This window comes from Camarhynchus parvulus, chromosome 2, assembly GCF_901933205.1.
Source record: "Camarhynchus parvulus chromosome 2, STF_HiC, whole genome shotgun sequence".
Lineage (NCBI taxonomy): Eukaryota > Metazoa > Chordata > Aves > Passeriformes > Thraupidae > Camarhynchus > Camarhynchus parvulus.
In genome coordinates, this window is record NC_044572.1 from 13,870,127 (window position 1) to 13,890,062 (window position 19,936).

The window sequence follows — 19,936 nt, forward strand, 5'->3', positions numbered from 1 at the left end:
TGCATGGGCTGCTGCTTGGAACAAATATAGATTGGTATTTTTCTTAAGTGGCACTACATACTAGAGAGCCCCTTTTGGCTCAGGCTGATCTAATAAAGGAGAAAGCGTGCTGGGGGCTGTGCCAGCAGCACAGCACTGCTGGGAAGGGGTCACTTCATCCAGTGCTGGGGCTGCAGCTGAGCCACCTCTGCTCAGGGAGCTCCTGGGGTTTCATAGGGCACTGTTTGTGTGTTTGTCATTAAGGGGGAAAGGAGTTGCTTTGCCTTCAGCTGCTTCATGAAAGCTAAAGTAGCTGAAAACAAGGCAAAGAAAGACCCTCTGTTAGAGTCTATGAGTATATACTGAGAAATCAAACTCTTAACTCTGCTCATTAATACTTTCCTTCATAATTAGTAATCTTTCATGAAATGTTCCTTTAATTCTAGTTCCATTATGCACTTACGTGTGTATTTATAAGTAAGTGTATACATATTTAGAAATGAAAGCATTTTATTTGCTGGAAATTACCTTTTGTTATGAAAATTAAAAATAAAAAAAATTTGAAAGCAAAGAGAAATAGTACAATGGTTGTGGGGAAAAAACTGTTAATTCTTTGTTATTCTTGTTTACCAGAATGAACATGAAATGGATTGACTGTTTTGGTGTTCGGTCATGTAACACTTGTTTATATCTCAGCAGCAGGAGTCCTTGTGGATTAAAAAAACCCACATGTTTTCATTGTGTGGCATGACTTATTGTATTTTTCAGTGTATTCATAATGCCCTGCAGAATAAGATTCTTTAATATTATTAAATGTAACATTAACATGAAGCTATTGTTGAGATTGAGACAAGTCATTTAACAAACAGCTCCTGTCACTGTGTTTTCCTGTTAGTATTGCCAGACATGCACCCTCAGTTTCCTTGGGAACTGTTGCATTGAAGCATTAAAATCCAGTCCTGGTTTTTATTCTCAGCTGTTGCCCATTGTGCCTTTCCCACTGACTCAACTGTTTAGGTGCCATCGCTTTCACCTTTTTCCTTTGCACTTTGCATTCAGAGTTCTCAGTGCTACAATAAAGAGAAATAAAACTGATAAATCACAGCCTCTCTATTCTGATGCTGAGTGGGAGAGTACTAAGAGGTCACAAATTCAGGCAGTGAAACTTCTGTTTGGGCAAGGAGAGGATGGATGTGTGGGTATTTGCTGTAGGATAATAAATGAAATTGGAAAATATTAAGTTCTATTTCAAAAGAAACTAACTTTAATGTGCCATTAAAGTTTCCAGAATGGATGACCTCTACATATATTAAGAAAATCTTATCTCTTTCCAATCAGTCTACCTTCCTACTGCATCATTTTTTACTAATGAAATATTTTTCTCCTGTCAGTCACGCCAGCTGCAAGGCTGAGGGAATCAGGGTTAATCAGCACAGATCTTGCTTGAGCTGTCAGGAAGAGGCAAAGGAAGAATGCAGAGGAGAAAACAGTCTCTTCCATAAGTTTTGAGAGGGAAATGCAGTGTATATTTTAGGTCAGGAGGTTGCCTTGGCTGGCCTGCAGCTTCCTGGCAGGACATTGTGCTAGCAGTGCCCAGGCTGCAGCCCTGGCAGCGGGGTGGGGGACACGTTGTCCAAGTCCACCCCTTGCTTTGCCAACAGGCTTTGCCTGCTTGCTCTTTAAAATACCTGTATGTCACCTTACCCTCCTGGTTGTTCAAGTTCATGTTGCATCTTTTTATTTTGCACACCACCCAACAGATGGCTTTGTGCTTGGAAAGCCACTGAGCTGTGCTTGGTTCAGAGGGGTTGGTTTTCCCTCCCTTTTCTCCATGTGCAGCCAAGCATCAAGGCTGTGGTTTGAGGGAACAGACCTTGTCCTTGAGGAGCTATGCTGAGCTCAATAACTCCTTACTGTATGAAACCACATTTGGTCACAGCCAGCCTTCCAGAGCTTGAAAAATATTTTTCCTTTGTGAGAAACAATTTAAATCTAGGCAGTGTTTATTTACTGTCTGTTTTATTCTTCAGATATGCCTCTCCATGTCCGACGCAGTAGTGACCCTGCACTGATTGGCCTCTCCACCTCTGTGAGTGACACAAATTTTCCTTCAGAGGAGCCTTCTCGGAAGAACCCCACCAGGTGGTCCACAACAGCAGGCTTCCTCAAGCAGAACACCCCTGGTGTGCCCAGTGCTCATGAGAGAAAGGTATGTTTCTTTCTCCCACTTTAGTAAATAAATTACAAATGTGCGTGAATCTTGAATTGTTTTCTGCTTCTCTCATCTGCTCCTGGTTTAAACTTGTGTTTTCTGACCTTGTCCACCCAACCCCATCAACAGCAGTGAAGTGTTGGAGTCACACTTGTCCTGCTCTTCCCAGACTCTCGGTGATAACCACAGCAGTGACCCTAAAAACTTGATTTTTGCCCTTAGCTGTAGTTGAATCAATGATTATTCACTATTCTGCAAAGTTTTTATTTTTCAACTTTTTCTTAATGCTGGTAGGCCATGTCTGTAATAATTGTTACTGATCTCTGTAGAAGGCCTAATATCAGTGAATAATCTGCATGCCCACAGCTGGTCTGGTTTGTCTTGCTAACCCGGCATTGCTAATTTGTACCTTCTGAGGCTCTAGTGAATTAAGACAAAACACAAATTGCAAATAATTTCTCTCCTTGATAGCAGTCTTAAAAATAAAACACTGAAATGCAGTGTGAGTATTTTTTCCTTCATTTTTTCAATATGATTTCAGTATCTCTCCATGAATTGCATTATTTGCTAGAGAAGTCATCAAGAAGCACTCTTCTCAGCGCAATATTAAACAAATTGGAAGAATCATGTCCTTTTGCACCATCCCACATTGCCCATAATTGTGATGGTAACTTGCAGAAAAACTCAAAAGGAAAAAATGTATATTTTCTAATAGAAATGAGTAATTTTAAAAGAATGTTGCACTTTTGGTTGCCATTCTGACTACACAGGACAAAGTCTTCTTGGAAAATATGCAGCTTAATACAGCTTTTATTTTTTCCCCTTCATTCCTGTTAACTCTGTGCAGTATAAATGCAAACTAAGTCTCAGCACTCAGGATTCACACACCCCAAATAAAGAAGTCTTTATACACTGCTAATGAACCAAACTATTTTCAGTGGGCCTTTGGTCATTTCTAAAGAATCTATAAAAGCTCAGTGCTCATAGGCATTGAGGTCCCTGTTCTGCAGAGGTGTCAGTTTAACTTGGTGTCATTAGGTTTCTGCTTAATCAGAATTTCAGGCAGATAATAGTATGTTTTCTGTCACTTCTACTGGTGTGGCACAGAAGTGTGTGCCCTTTTGTAAATATGTGTTTTGTACTACTCTGATTCAGAGAAGAAAAATGATAATCTAATCCATTTGAAGTATTAACATTTTCAGTTAAGTTTTGTGAAATGATAATGAGATGACACTTCGTTACTCCACAAGCATAGATATGAAGGGCTATACACAGCATAATCAGATTTCTTGGAGTGTCTAAAGTTAGCAGAAATTGGAGAGAATTGAACAGCAGCTAATCTTTCACCCTAGTCTCATCATTAGTTGTTCAGCATGTACTTATTCTTGGTTTTTATGAAAATATTTAATGTCTATTGGAGCATGGTGACCAAACTGGAAAGGAATGCATATGATCTCATGTAGGGATGGGAAGCAAGGCACTCGAGAACATTAAATCAAGAAGATTGGAAAGAACTGAAGTTACATTACTTAGTACAAAAGATGGTGATACATTCTTTTATCATTTTTGAGCACTCTATATACTGATCATTTGAATAGAGCAGATGACTATTTTAATAGGTAAATTGCAGTAAACATATGGAATGAAATAATTGCTTATGTGATGTGTATTGTGAATTAATCCTGAGTTCATTTATGCTAGACTGAGTTTTTTTCTGTTTTCAGTGTCTTGATTTCTTCATGTGAGTCAAGATTTTGTAGCCAATCTTATTTCTCTTAGGAATGGGCATTGAGAATTCTCATTTCCTTTCACAGTATTAGCAGCAATTTAATTTGTATTATTATTCTAAATGGTGGCATTTTTGAAGTCCCTGTCACCAGTCTCTTACCAAAGTACTAACAATGAATTTTTACAAATGTATTTGTGTTATTTGAGCTATAACAAGTCCTCTTTTCTTATGGTAGGTTGTTTTTCTTCAGCTACTCGGATAACAAAGAGATGGCTGTGCTTTGTTCCTGACTGTTTCATTGATTATAGATGACACAGACATTTTGAGAAAAGCAATGAGAACAGTCTTAATTTTCTGCTCAGTGCATTGGGCCTGAGCACCCATATATCTTTTGTGAGTGGTTGGCACTATGTAATGTTTTCACTGCGGCTCTCTTTCTTGACAGCACAAGAACATATGTTCTTGGGCTGAGATTTGCAGCACAGTTGTAGATTAGCAACTTTGCCCCAGCAGTATCTTGCAGAAACATGAAAAGGGTTTCTGGGAGAGTTGCCAAAAGCTTCATCCACCTACTGACTCCAAGAAGTGACATTACTTTCAGCCCGTCACCTCTAAAGAGAAATAATTGACAGGTAGAAACCCTGTCCAATTTTTGGAGGAATTAGCACAGGGGAAGCTGCATGTGTCTGGCAGAAGGGATTTATTTCTCAGGGACAAGTGAGAGAGGACGTCTTATTGGTGTTTGTTTCATTTTGGCTATGAAGAATTTGGAATGGCAGGAGAACGGGCAGATGCCCAAGCTGAGATGAAATGAAGGGGTGAGAGTGCTGCCATGCACAGAAGGCTGTGAGGAGCCAGGACATATGCCAGTAGTTCTGGGCAAACAGAAAAGGAAAAGGGTGCTGGGCAAGAGTAAAAATACGGGCTGGTGGAAGGATCCTACTAAACTGTAGTGCTGCCTGTAGTTACTGGGATAAATGGAAGGAGACACCAGATCTCCTGTGTCCCTAAAGGAATGACCAGAGAGAGACCAGGAGTATGCGTTGGAGGGGCCTGAGTTGTTCTTGCAAAGATTTGGATGTGTGTTGAACTTGAGATGCTTTTCTGTTATAATAAGTGGGATGTTGTGATATGAAATCCTTGCCCTAAACTGAGTGTGCATTCTCATCCATTTTTCAAATCATCTTGTAAAGAAACATGTTTTTATTATCAGGATATCATAGTACATTCTCTATCCTTAGAATTGGAATCTCAGATAATTTCTACTTTCTATGTTTTTCAACTGTAAGAGCAACTGGCAACCAAGTGTTTTTTGTTCCAAGGTACTCATTTATTTACAAGTTACTGTAGTGCTGTTAACTGTTCTTAGCTAGGTGATTCCTGACCTAATCCTTCCCATGAATGGTTTCAACCAAATGAATAGGTCTTCCCATCTGTGAAATATTCATAAAATTGGCTCGTGATCACCTCTAGTTGGCAAATTTGCTTCTTGGGATTAATTGTTTTGAAATTGAATGTTAAAACCATTTTCAGATACTTTTGTGTGTGTGAGAGACATGTCTGTATTACCTAGTGACTCATAGCTTGACTTAATCCTGTCTCTTGCTTCCTTGAGCCATTCTAATGAAAAAAGAAGAAATCTCTAAGTAGAAATCTCTTCTCAGAGGCCTGGAGTAATACCTGATTTGCAAGGTGTAATTTTGTTTGAATTGTATTGAACTGTGCAGGTGAACAGATTGTACACAGCTGAAGCATATCATACATGCTTTTTTCCACTGCAGTAAAATCTTCTTTGATATTGTTGTTTTCTGAATAACTGTTGATGTGAATCACTTTCTTAATAACACAGTACCAAAGCCTATTGGGTCAGCTAGCTGTCCTTAATAGAAGTGAGTTGCATTGATAAAAATCATGTTTCTTTCCCCTTAGATGTTGTGCTACAGTTTTGGAAGAGTGTAAATGCAACAACCAGTTATGCTGCATCTTATAATGACTGTGAATTAATTATCCCATTATTTTATAATATGGGAATTAATTATCCCATATTATCAGTGTGGTTTTTTAAATTTACAATTCCATTTATGGTGAGGAATGACTTATCGTTACAAATTAGTTACCTGCCTTGATCCTGCTTCTCTGAAAGACTGAAGGCTTATCTAGTTAACCTGCCTTGCTTATTGCAGGGATACACTGTGGATAACAGGCTTATGACAAACTTCCCACTGTGACTTTTCTGATTTTGATTCATATGTTGCCCTGTCAGAGATAACAACATAGGTGCAGTAGAAAGAATTGGAAATGTAGGTTAAAAAGGAGAGCTCAAGATAGAGAAAAATGTTTGTGCATGGGCTTCTGTGCCTCTGGCTGCTGGGTTCACTCACCTGCAGCAAAGCAAATGGCACACAATGTGCTCTGTGGGGTGGATCAGCAACAGCAAGCACATAACTCAGTGTACTTGGCACACCATTTTGTAATTGCTTTTTTCCTTTGCTTTTTTGTCTCTGCTGTTTAGTCAACCGCCAAATTTTTTTGCTTATTTGTTGTTAAATAGGTTCGTCCATATATGTATTTTGAGGTGGAATATCGCTGTGCCTTGTAGGAGTAATAACTCTTTCTAGGATAGGCTTTCTTCCTACTTGGAAAGCTAATTTTTTTGGGCTCTATAAGCCGCAGAGAAATAATTTGAAACTTCCCATGAATGCTCTAAGTCTCATCTAGCATCAGTGGCCTTACCTGCAAAACTGATTGTGTTTCCCAGATCTCCTATTGCAGGTAGGGCTGAGACTGATGAGTGCAAATTTTCAGATTGCTGGGTTGCAGGGATTTATATTTATATGAAAGATGCAGTCCTTTCTAATCCTCTTTGTAAACAGAATGAAAAAAAAATTCTCTAATGAAACGTGTTTAGATAGGAGAAAAGCATGCATACATATTTTGAAAAGCTCCAACAACAATGATATTTCAGTTTCAAAATCAAATTTAAAGTGAAAATTAGTTTCCTTTACCTTGAAGTCCTTTGAAACACAGCTTAGTGACAATTATTTTGTCACTGTCACCAAAGATGTGGTATTACACTAGAATTGAAGTATAGTTCAGAGGATTGAAGGGCTCAGAGGATTAAAATTATGTGTTGGTGTCATTTTGTAGCCAGGAAGTCTAAATGGCATAGTGCAAATCTATTAAATTAACTGGTGAGTAATGTGGACTAAAAGACTGGGCATCATTCTGGGAGCCTGAGACCAAATTGTTGCTGATGTTTCTTGGGACCCTTAGTCTCTGGTTTTGACTCCTTCAGAAGGGAGATACTGTGCACCTGGTGAGCAGTGTTGGTGAAGTGCTGTAATACAGGTGAATCTGCTAAGGAGAAGTTCAGGATATCTGCTAAGAGCCTGGCATCTCTGTCATGAGAGGCTTTAAACCCCCACATGATGGATACAGCTACCTGCTTTTAACCTAAAAATGCAGTGTTTTAAACAGAAGTTCTGGGCGATTCAATAGCCACGAATATTTCTTCATCCAGGTATATTTGAGCCAGGTTTTTCCTTTTCAATGAGATGGTCGTGAGCTTTGTAATTTCAGATGTGGTTTTGCATAGACTGAGAGGAAGGGAGAATGAACATGGGTTATCCACAGGTGGTGAAATAAAATGTTTTAATATGTAAAATGTTACAGGAAAGAGATTTATGGAAAGTCAAGAAAACAGAAGTTACATGCATCAGTTTTCTTCCTTTGTGGTAGTAACTTGTTGCTGGCAGCTTGTTGCATGGTGATTAAATAGTTAAAAGGAACTGTACCCAAAGAGAGTGCAATATGAAATCACCACAGTATGTGTTATTTTTGTCCTGGGGAGCATGTAAAATTCATGACTTTCACAGAATCACAGTTCAGCTGAGGTTGGAAGGTACCTCTGGAGATTGTTGGGTTCAGCCTGCCTGGTCAGAGCAGGAGCAGCTAGGGCAGGTTACTCAGGTCTGGGTCCAGCCAGGTTTTGAGAATATACATCTCCAAGGATGGAGCCTGCACCACCTTTCTGGGCAACCTCTTCCAGTGTTCGATCATTCTCAGAATAAGAAAGTTGTTTTCTTATGTTTTGATGGAATAATTTGTATTTCTTCATGTGCCCTCTGCCTCAGGTGCTTTCATGAATACCATGAAGAATTGTCTGTCTTTAGTCCAGTAGCTGGTGATATTTTAATGCAATGAAAACTCCACGAAAGAGCTCAAAATTCCTGACTTTCAAAATGTGAAAACAAATATAATATTTCTTAGTATCACCAGCAGTTTGGGAATAATAAGTGAAAAACCCTTGCCTAGTGCACAGAGGTAACAGCCAGTGTGCATCATTTGATGCTATGCTGCTCCATTAGCTGAGAGCTGTGTACATGGACAGGATTCAGCTGTTGGCATTCAAAAGTCAGTCATGACCACATGTTAAGTAGGCAAAAAGCCAACAACAAAACAAATAAATCCAAAGTGAAGGTATAATTTTCTCCATCTCCTTTGTTGTTTTACCTCCTTTTGCTCCAAGTCATCCATTTGTGGATGCCCATCTGTCCAGTCTCCTCTCTGCCCCTCTAAAGATATCAATGCAAGATCTGAGAGCTGGTGAGTTTTTTCCACTTCTACTCTCAGGCTGAGCAAGTCTGTTAAACACATTGGCTTTGTTTTTCATCAGTGATGAAGGAAGGATGTGTGTTTGTGTCCCAGTCTCGCTGCAGGTGATGGGTGAGCAGTGTCTAGGTGAGCAATGCCTGCTCCATGGCTGAGGGGACTGGGTGCTGCATCATGAGCTGGGAGTGCCAAGGAGGGTCAGGGTGAGAGAGTCTCCCACTCGTGATAAAGGAGTACTGGAATGTGCACAGGTTGTTTGTCTTTCCCTTCAGTCAATGCAGTGTACAGCACCTCTCTGAGAGCCACTGAAAGCTATACTGAAAACAGAAAGCTCTCAAGTACATGGTATAGGATAATTGAAGGCTTTTCCTGTGCTATTTTTCTAAGTGAGGGTGTACTTTGTAAATTCCCATGTTTAAGTGTTTGTCTCTATTGGTTTTAATTTTTTATGTTTTTGCAGCTCTTCCTTGGTTTGAGGGTGAAAGGCTGGTCCTTGAAAGAGTAGGCTGATAAAAGATTGAGTAAGTTTAAAAAACACTCTGACAGTTAGATGTTCAGGTTTAGTGGATATTTTTATTTCCAAAGGTTAGAAGCACATATATTTTTCTTGGTAATAGATATGGATCTGTGTTTTGACTTGCTTCCATCTATTTAGTTGTAACCTACAACCATGTAAACATATACACTTGTTGTTCAAGAGATTTTGCAGATTAAAATATTTGTCTGTCTTGCTTTCTGGTTATTAAGGTTATGTATTGGTGCAAAACACGTTTGGATTTTGGCTGAATGTATAGCTAGCAAGAAAAAGAAGTTTAAAGTACAATTCAGGTTGCAGGCTATGCTTCCCAACAGTGTTCAGACATGAACCCGCAAATTTTAAACAGTGAATATTTCACCATTTTTTGCTAAATTTTTGTTGCATTTTAAAATTCACTTATCTCATCTAGCAATGAATAAAGACAAGACAACCAAGCAGTATCAGAATAAAATTCACTCATATGTGGAACTAATCAGTGCAAAGGAGTAGTAAAGCTGGGGAGAAGATGTTAAGCTTTAGTTAGTGGGGAAAATCAGCTCCAGTAAATACAGGAATTCCTAGTCACCTTTTGCACTTGTGTTATGACTGATTTTGAGGCTGTACAGAGGTCACTTTAGCCTGGTTTTGTTTCACAGACTGATGGGATGATCATTGTGTGCTACTATCCAGTATTTTTGTCTCTGTATAAACAGCTCTTCAGCTCTTGTGTACAGATGTCCAGCTAAAGAGCATTGCCTGCTGAGCCCATGAAGTAAATGAAACATGGACAAAAGCTAAAACAATAAGATGAAGGAAGATGGGAAGCTGTTCAGTGTGAGGAACACCCGTAGGACTGCAAGGAGCCGAGGGCGTGTGTGCTGCTGTAAACTCAGATAAAAGAGAAACACTGCTACAAGCCCTGGCCTGGTTCCTCTCTGGGCCTTCCTCCACAGACCCTGGGAGGAATTGTGGCTGAGGTCTGAGTGAATTGGCAAGTTGTGTGAGGTGATGGATGCTTTGCTGGGAGCCCAGTGGATCTGCGGGTCCGTATCATTCCATATGGAGGAAGGCAGTAGTGTGTAAGTGCTGCTGGGGAAGAGGTACCATGGGTTTGGGACATTGCCTTTGTGCTTTTGACCTTAAAAACCTGCTCTTCTCCATGCTGGCCAATGTAAAGAAGAAAGGAGAAAATCAGTTCCATTAGTTGGAGAAGACAGGCTGGTTACTTCATATCCCAGCCTCCTTTGTTCATGTCAGAGCATCAGATGCAAGTTGCTAAACATACAGACAGCCAGTTGCAGCGTTTCAGTGGTGTGGCCAACAAAAAGCATCTACTTGGCATTTAAAAGGCTGCTGCTGCTGGTTTATAAGATATTCTTCGTTTTGAGATCGAAATATAAGGTCGTCATGAAGTTTCCTATGTCCCCTTGTTTCCTGTTTCCCTTAGCTTCTTAAATATATTTAATATTGACATTCTATTTGTTAAATCCTGTTTTCAGAGGCTGCTTTGAAATTAATTAATTAGGAGCTTTTTTTCCCCTTCTTTAATTTCTTGGCTCTCCCAAGGAATCAAATGCATCATGTCAACACTTAAAATAAACAAACAACTTTACAAATTGTATTTTCTCTAAATCCAAATTGGCATAAAATTTATAAATCTGGCTACAAAAGCAAATATCTGGTAAAAATGGCGGGACTGTGCGTAATTATATTATTGCATTTAAACAGATACCCATATGGATTCATGTACAGGTGGATATGCATAAGAACTCTTTAGATGCCTTTAAAGTGGTGCAGAAAAAGAGAATATTAACTTGAATGAAAAATAGTAGAAGGGGAAATGATTTTCTAAGCATAATGTGTAGAGGAATCAGAACTGTAGCTTCATGACACTTTAACTTAACTGGTTAATTTATTTTTCTCTAAAATGGAGCAGTGGAAAGCCATGTCTTTTTAGTTACGGTTTCTGAATTATAATTACTGAATATAAACTGCTGTATCTTATTTGAGTTGTTTTGTATGTTATTGAGTTTTTTGCAAATATCCCTTGTGGGGGTTTATTAGGAGATTAATAAATAAGGAGTGAAAGGAAGAAGCAGCTTCTTTCCTGTCCCTCCATCTGAGAAATAACACTATTTGGAAACTTCTGGCTTTGCATGTGAACATGCAGAGATCATGACATTTTAAATTTTTGTGTTGTAAACAAGAGACATCAACAGAATGCTTTGGATGGACAGTATCATGTTTTTTGATTTGCTCTTAATTGAACCAATATTCTTTGGCGCTGAATGTTTACATATAATACCACTTGCACAGAGAACTGTCTGATTATCATGGCCCATAGTTACTGCTTTTTTTAAGGTCAGGCCTTGCTAGTCAGTCAAATAGTGACATGGAATATATAAATTGGAGTAGCACAACTCTGGAAATTTCTGAACTAAAGGTGATAGAACTTAAACAGAACACTGTCTTTTCAATTGCTTTTTTTTCCTTTTTGCATCTAATGAGCTCTTCTAGAAGCACAGTACATTAATTCCTTTCATGGAGCTATACAGAGGGTCATTTCTGAGAAAAGTCTTTCTGAAAATATCCAAATAAATGTGAAGTGGTCATTCTTCTCATCTATTTTCACCATAAATAGAGCATGCAAGTTGTTTATTAGACTGTTACATTTGTATCTTCTGCAAATCGGTTTTTACCAGTTGGAAATGACCCGTGTTCCAGGTCAGAGCTGATAGAAGGGATGAAGCTGTGGTAATTCTTTAATGTGCGAGTCCTCTTTTACTTCCCTCCTTGGAGAGCAGCCTTAGATCAAAGGTTTCTGATACTGGGTGACTGTAATTCATTCCTTCTTTACACTAAATGTCTGGGCTGTGTCTGCATTATTGCAGCTTCTGGGGTCATGTTCTTCGGTATACATCAGGAAAAGAGCAACCTTGGAAAATGAATCTACTGGGAATAAAAGGAAGCTCACCCAAACAGTAGTGCCACTTTCCTGAGATACATGGATAGTTCTAGGAAGTGACTGGTACAATTAGTTTGGAGGTAAATTACTGACATTTGGGAGAAATTGTTGTTACAAGATGCTATGTTAATAGAGAGAACAGTTCCAAATCTGACATCTGTGTAAGCAGAGTTTTTTTAAAAATGGTATTTCTCTTCATGCAATGCATCTTGTGGGTTAGTTAATTTTATATATGTAATGTATTTTCCATGTAAAACAGACATTTGTGTGGCCTTCTTTGTTTTTTTTTTTTTTTTTTTTTTTGTTTTGGTATTTTTTTAGAAATGGAGGTCAATTTGGTCTTATTTCATATTTGTCTAAAATCCAGTTAAAAAGCAGCCGTGAAACCTCATCCAAGTAAAAAACTCCAGGAATCCATTTGCTAGACCATCAGACAGCATGGAAAGTGGATCTGTGTGTATATTATTTCCTTTACAAACAGATGTTTTCATCAGACAGAGTTACTTACATAAACTGTGTGAATGTTTTGGTAATTAATTACAGCTTTTAGCATCCTGTCTGAGAGTGGCACCAAATTGTTCAGGGTCTAACATGGTCACAGTGGAGCATTAAAGGAAAGAACAACCTTTATAACCTGTATAATGATTCAACAACAATAATTGCCCTTATAGACATGAATTTGGCCGAAGTCTTTCAGGTAGAATTACAACCTCAAAAGACTAAACAAAGTGTTTTTCTTCATCTCTCATCACAAATCCTATCTCAGTCTGAGGCCATCATAAGGAACTAGAGCCAAACAAACAAGCAGCCTTTTCCAAAGTGCATAGGATACAAGGAAAAAGACTGAGTAGCAAAAAAAAAAAAAAAAATCTGTCCCCAAAATGATCTCTCTTAGTGACTTCCTAAAGGACACATGGGACACATTTCTATTGCTGTAGAAATAATTTAAGTGAAAACTTGGTTTGCATTTTTGAATTGTCTTTCAGATAATTACTTTGAAGATGTCTTCAGTGTATTTTACCCCTGTTGTGATACTGTCTAGTGTAGTTTTGTTTTAAATAAGCAACCAAAATTTGCCACACTTTAGCCATTCAGGAGGTGAAACAAAGGGAAAACCCAGTTTTTTCACTGTTTGGAAAGTAGCAAACGATTTAGCAGACATGGAACTGTCACCACACCGGGTGGAGAATGTTCTGGTTGGGTTGTGATGCTGGGAGTTTGCAGGGGTACAACTGCAAGTTAAAATCACAAGTGAGCTCATGCAATGACAGCTAGTACTTGAAGTACACAGACCATTCTAATGCATAATTTCCTCTACCAGCTACAGAGTCTTTGATGAGACTCTTGTTATATATTGCAATTCATCTGAAATTAAAAGTATAGCAAAATTGCTTCATTTTTCCTGTCCCCTTTCACCCAATCCTCCAGCAAAACCCCACAGGGACGCTATGCTGAACTAAATCTTAAAGTGTTAGATTATGTGTCCTCATTAAAATTACTCCAAAATGCTGCAGTTAAGGGTAGTGGTGGTATTATGACTTGGCAGTTTTAGTATTATATTGATCAATTTCCATTTCAAAAATGATAAAGCTGACATGGCCCATGGTCCCCAAAGATGTTTGGGAAAGAAACTTCTTTTTAAAAAATTAGGGCATTTAATTGTAACTGATGATGCATGTCAGCCCTGGTCCCAGGAGGGCTTACAGCTGCATTTCCAGAAGAAATGGGAATTCCCTGAGTGACCCTGATGGCTTCTGTACCATGAAATCTTCTCCTTTATGGTATTGTAGCTAAAAGTGACACACACCTTTTTCAGCTGGATGTTGGGAGCATGTGTGCCAAAGCTGCATCATGCTGAAGACAAGTACAGCTTTCTGGATTAGCAACTGAATATTTTACACAAAAAATCCCCAAACAATATATATTTTAAATAGCAGCATCACAGATGGCTCAGTAAATCCCAATGTCTAAGCTGCAGCGATGTTTTTCACCTGTACCTCTGTAGTTTGTCAGCACAGCTATCTTTGAATTACTCTGGCAGTAATAGAAACCCCTGCAAATATGGGGCTCCAGGTAGCCGGAGCACCTTAAGGCTGTGTGGTGGAGGTGTCTGTGAGAGGGATGGTGTGTGCAGTGCTGGGTGCTGATCCCTCTGCTCCTCCTCCAGCTTGGTGCTTGTCCCAGTGCTGTACTTGTGGGAACAGGGAGAGCTGTTTGCCAGAAAGCAGTGACAAAGAAAGGAGTGGAGGGCTTGTCTGTGCCTGGTGGATCTTCTAGTATTTCACTATTTGGCTAAAACCAACATAACTCTGTGTGTGAGTGCACCACTGGTATTTTATTCCAATCTGATAATAGCACTATTTTGAGCCTCTGAAGAAAGGTGAGAGGTGAAAGTGCTGAGAAACAAAAAGAGTTACAGAAACCACATCTCTCTACCATTCTGGCTTTTATTTCTGCTGTCACAAAAGATTGCTGAGTGGCTTGGATGTCTTCTGTGTAAAATAAGCTGATTTAAGTCTTAGCAGGGGAAAGGCAATCTTCTACAGAAGTGGGCTACAGGCAGAAATATTTTGGTAGATGGGATGAATGTACTCTTCTGTCAGCACAGATAATATTAGGCGTAAACGCTTGGCAAAATTCTTGACATTAGTATAGATACACAAGACAGAGGTCTAATTTAACTCTCTTAGCTTAGGTAATTTCACTTACACTGAGTGTTGTGATACTTGAGACTTTTTACAGCACAAATTTCCAATATAAACTTTGTGCAATGTGACTGTTCATTGTGATCCTGAGACCTGGTGATTGAATAATTGACGAACAACACATCCCTAGATGAGCATCTTTCCTTCTCTCTTACTCTTGTGAAATGCTCCTGTGCAGACATAATGGATGCTGTGTGGAAAGAGGGCTTTGGGTTTTATAAATAAAAATGTCTTTAAAAAAAGTTTCTATTGAACATTGTAAGCAAGAACCAATAAAAAATTGAGTTCTCTATAAAGTACAGAAATACAGAAAACATCTTGTTTCATAGGAAGAAATTTCTGTTCATTCAGACTAGGTGATGTCTGTCAGGTAGTGGGTTATTGTTGGGTGACAATAATGCACGCACCAACTGTATGGGTGGTTTTGTGCATAAAATGATTTTTTTTGTTATTTCTTTGTCAGATTCTGATTTTCTTGTTATACCTGCCCACCATTTTGAACAAGAGAAATCGTTGTTTTGGCTTATAGGAGCTGTGCCACCCCTGTCGCCTTAAGAGGAGAATTGAATAAGAGAAGCAACAGGAAAAAATCAATTTGTATACACCATTCCTTGACTTTTATGGCATTTGCTGTACAAAGCTGACTTTCCCTTTCTAAGCAAGACACAGAGCAGGTTTCTAGTTTGCTGTGTGGTTAACCAGAACTGGAATACTGGATTGTTTTCAGTTGCTGAAAGGCACAAAGATTTTGCTCATTTGTGGCAGGGTAAAGTAATTTATGATGCTTATTTGTTAGGCTGGTTACTTGTGCAAACATATTTTTACAATGTTATCTTGTGTTGGATGAATTGAAGCTTCAATGTCTTGAAATGGAAGACTTTATCTTATACTACAACATCTTGCAAGAAAAGAAGTTCTTATGAATTAAGAAAGCTTAGGTTTGATATGCCTGGGAAAAGATTGGTCTTGAATGGGAAGCTTTTGAAAACTGCTCTATTTCACAGTTATACCAAGACCTGAATTTCTTAGCAAAGCCTGTCATATATATATATACAAGAAATAAAGTTGTGAAGGACAATTGGAAGGGAATTGTAAAGTTGTGAAGGACAATTGTAAGATGCTGCATCTAGAATATTGGACTAGTATTGTTCCAAGCCAAAGAAATATCAGTATGGCAAACAGGGAAGGAAATACTCGTGCTGATGGAATGAAGTATTGATTTAAGAGGGGGTAAAAAATATTCAGTGTGTTATAAAGAAAATAATAACTTTTAGCTGCAAATGTGCATTGCTGTTTGTTTATTATTTTAGAGGGTTTTGAGATTCCTTAAAGTGATAATAATATTGTAAAATATGTTTTGCAATCCTGTTTTAAAAATAGATACTCTCTCTGAATTATCTGATTTGGCATGAAGATAGACAAACATTGACTGGAAAAAATACTCTGCTTCTGAAGGAAGTATACTTATATATATTATAGTATATTTATAACTCTCTTTTGAAAAGCTAAGCAGAACTTTAGCTCCATGTATTTCAGTTGGAAGGAACTAAGCTATGTAAGCTATCAGTTACACTGACTTTAGGCTAAAAGTAACTCCCATCATTAAGAATCTGCCTCTGCTTTTGTTGGCTTTTAGTGATCAGACAGGGTAAGGACTAATAACCTTTAGAAGCTGAAGAATTTGTACAGCTTGAAGGAAAGATGTGCAGACAAATTCATCAATTAAAAAGAAAGAGAAAAATTATCAGTCTCAGTAGGATCAGTGTATCTCTGTCAGCACAATCTCCATCTGCTGCTGTTCTACAAATGTGACTGTACTTGTAGCTTCAGGCAAACCAGGCAAGGCATTATTATGTGAAATAATAAATTCAAGTTTTGAACTCTACAGCATGCTATTCTGGTTTTAAGGACAGTACCTGGAGCAGTGAGACTGCTTTGATTGTAAAATTGATTACATACAGAGACTTGGAAAAATGATAGAGTGGCTGTAGCGGTCACTGAGTGCACTCATTTGGTGCATTTGCTCTCAGTGAGAATGAACTGAGGAGAGTGATGCTCTGAAAGCCTTGCTGAGTATGTAGTTGGGAATCTGTGCACTAGAGGTTTGAGGTTGGAAAAAGAGGAAGGGAAGTATAAGAGGGTGGAAGATCTACAACTCCACCTAGGCTCTATTTGGGTGTCACTGGCATTAAGGAACAGGAGCTCTTGCCCTTGAGTGGCCAAGTCATTGTGCTGTCCTTGGGTCCAGTCTTCCTCTTGTATTCATTTAATAACCAGCTGCATTGTTAATGTGCAAGGACTGGTTGTTTTTTATAAGACCCTTTTTTGTTTCTTTTAAACTAGAAAGATGAAAACTACAGAAGCCTACCACGAGATACTAGTAGCTGGTCTAACCAGTTTCAGAGAGACAGTGCTCGTTCATCGTTAAGTGCCAGTCATCCCATGGTGGACAAGTGGCTGGAGAGGCAAGAACAGGTAATATATATGTGTATATATATATATTACTTTATCAATCTAATCTTTATGCTACTCCAAGCTATTACAAAAAAGTGTATCCTTACCTGACATAGGCTTTTTAAGCATGATAGAAGCACCAGCAGTATGCTGGCTACATTTGTATGGGATCCCTTCTGCTTCAAAAAAAACTGCATTCAGACTGAAATGGACACCTGAAAATAATTTCATTTTTGCATTCATAAATGCTTTCCTATAGTATATGGAGTGCTGCTGTTCTTCACAACTGATACCAACAAGGTTATTTTAATTAGTATTATTTTGATAAACACACTGCCATTGAAATCCAACAATGATACTACATAATGGCCAAATGTGGGTCAGTTTTTGCACTGCACTTTTAAATGCTTGTTAAGAATAAACGCCATAAAACATATTAATTATAAATTTTAAGACAGTATTATATTTGTTTACTGTATATTTATATTGATTTTTATCTTAGTCTTTTTTGAGACACTTAGTAGTTCCAGTTTGTGGTTGTTTTTAATTAATTAATTAATTTCTTAATTTATTTATAATTTAATTTATTAATAAGCTGGTAGTCACAGAGGTTTAAAGAGGTTTAAAGGTCTGAAATTCAAATTGCCTAGCAGTCACTTCATCTCTTTCTATATGACTGAAATTTTCAAAGTGTCTTCAGATGTATACAGGAAATGCATCTTTAATATGGAAATTGGAAATACAGGAGCAAGCTCATATGTAGGGTAGTGCATATGTAGCATTATTGCCTCTTTTTTTTCTTTATACAATGTACCATGAAAATACTGAATTTTTGCATTGAACAAAAATGAACAAAATTTCTATTTTACAGCAATAGGGCATAAACCCAGAATTTGCTTTATACAGAAGAGCTTCAAAATGAAATTTACTATTTGACACAGCCCAGGCTTTGTTACACTGTACTGTGTGAATGGAGGGGAAGGTTTATAATCCAATCCATGGTGTCCTGGGCCTGATCTGCACCCAAAAAACCCTTACTGATACCTGAAGTTTGACATTGCTAAATCATAGCATACTCCAAACGTTCTTTATTCAAACCCCTTCTTAGTTAAAATGAGCTTAAATAATATCACAGAGTATTAAAAAAACCCCTCAACCTCCTCCCAAATATGAGTTATTAACTATCTTTATGCCTTGTAATTATCTGCAAATTGATTATATATTCTATGAGAAAAATTCTGTCTTTAGTCTTTCTATTCTTTCCTCTGCGCATTTAATGCCAGCGTTCCTTCCATTGCTGTTTTCCTCCAAGAAGATACAGCGTTAGGTTGGATGAAGTGAGCTGCTGTCTCTGTGTCAGCCTGTGTTGAAAGGGGAAGTCAGTGCCCAGATTTGAAGGCACCTCCTGTGTCAGTTCTGCTTGTTTGATGTTGTTGAGGCAGATTTCCATGCATCGTTAGATTCGCGCTGTGGCACTTAATGAAACTGTTGTCTCAGCAAAAGAAGTTGGATTAGAAATCTTAATAGTGATCATCTTGTAAAATTTTTGGTACATGAAATTTTAATATATGATGTTTCATATTAAGCTCTGTGTTGATTTTAGTCTCTGAACAGCTTAACTAGTTCAATTTGTTCACCGATTAGGTAAATAATTTGCTGGTAAGGGTAGCCTATTTGGAAGCATATTTGTTAGCAGAGTCAACTGTTCGCAGTTGGAAATTGTAAATATGATGTTTCTTTAGAGCAAGTTCTCTGCTTTTTGTTTTTGTTTGTTTGGGGTGGTGTTTTTTTATTGAGAGATGGTTTATTCTTTGAATATGTTAATGATTCTACATGTACCTGGAAGATCAGGATCCTTTTGCAGTTTCATATAGCAGGATAATAGGTTAGACTGGAATCTTTTTAGCAGGATACATACAGGAGAATAAAGTCTGTTGGGAGAGTGGGATGCACTACAGGGAAGAAAGGAAGGGCCTGGTAGGGGATGGAGTAGCTGCACACAGAGATTTTCTTCCACAGCTTTTGGCATTTTTAATATCTTCTTTGGTATCCACTGTGGGATGTTATTTCCCACTGGTTAAACCTTCACTTCTGAGAAGGGGAAGCTCAAGCAACAAGGTTGCAATCTGGCATAATCAATTAATTTAGCAACTTCCAGTTGTGTTCCTGTGTGCTTGGCAGAGCTGTGGAGGGGCCGGAGCACTGTGTGCGCCCTGCCAGGACGTGCATAAAGAGTAGCAGACAGCAGGTCTGGCACCAAGGGTAAGGCAGCAACAGCGCCAAGAATCGTGTAGGGCAGAACCCCCGGATACCAGGGGTATTAATAGTCCTGCTCTAACATGCCTTTATGGCTCTTCAGAGAAGGTAGTGGAAAACATTGAGTTCATCTTGCAGACTTCAGAGACTTTTTGTCTGGAGACCTTTTGAAAGTGTGATGTGCCAAAGAAGTACAATTATTTTTGTGTGGACAGCGCCTCATTTCCTATAAACAGCAGTAGGGAGCAAACTGTAATTCTGTAGCATCACAGCTCATTCTGAAGATGGAACAAGAGACATTGTTTCTGGGAAACCATTATAAACCACTGTAGCAGGGATTAATAAGGGCATAGAATTAGATATGTTCAAGTAGGTGTTAGAGAAATAGTTCTGTAAACTTTTCTGGGTTTTTGTGCCTAAAAATGGAGGAATATATGAAGCCCGTTAAAATGTCTGGCAGTAATTGCTTTTGCTTGTATTTGTGGAGTTTTACTTCGGCTCTAGTAAA

General features: G+C 38.4%; 1 protein-coding gene across 11 annotated transcripts in view; it reads left to right on the forward strand.

Annotated features, from left to right (window-relative positions):
* Positions 1 to 19,936, forward strand: part of PARD3 (par-3 family cell polarity regulator) — a 444,905-nt gene that overhangs the window by 176,371 nt on the left and 248,598 nt on the right. For 7 of the 11 annotated variants that reach the window (XM_030943492.1, XM_030943497.1, XM_030943503.1 and 4 more), the window contains exons 4-5: positions 2,010 to 2,188; positions 17,062 to 17,193. In XM_030943492.1, the coding sequence (XP_030799352.1) occupies positions 2,010 to 2,188; positions 17,062 to 17,193 (311 nt within the window). The remainder of the gene's footprint in view (positions 1 to 2,009; positions 2,189 to 17,061; positions 17,194 to 19,936) is intronic. The other 4 variants (XM_030943498.1, XM_030943500.1, XM_030943501.1 and 1 more) reach the window with 1 other exon arrangement.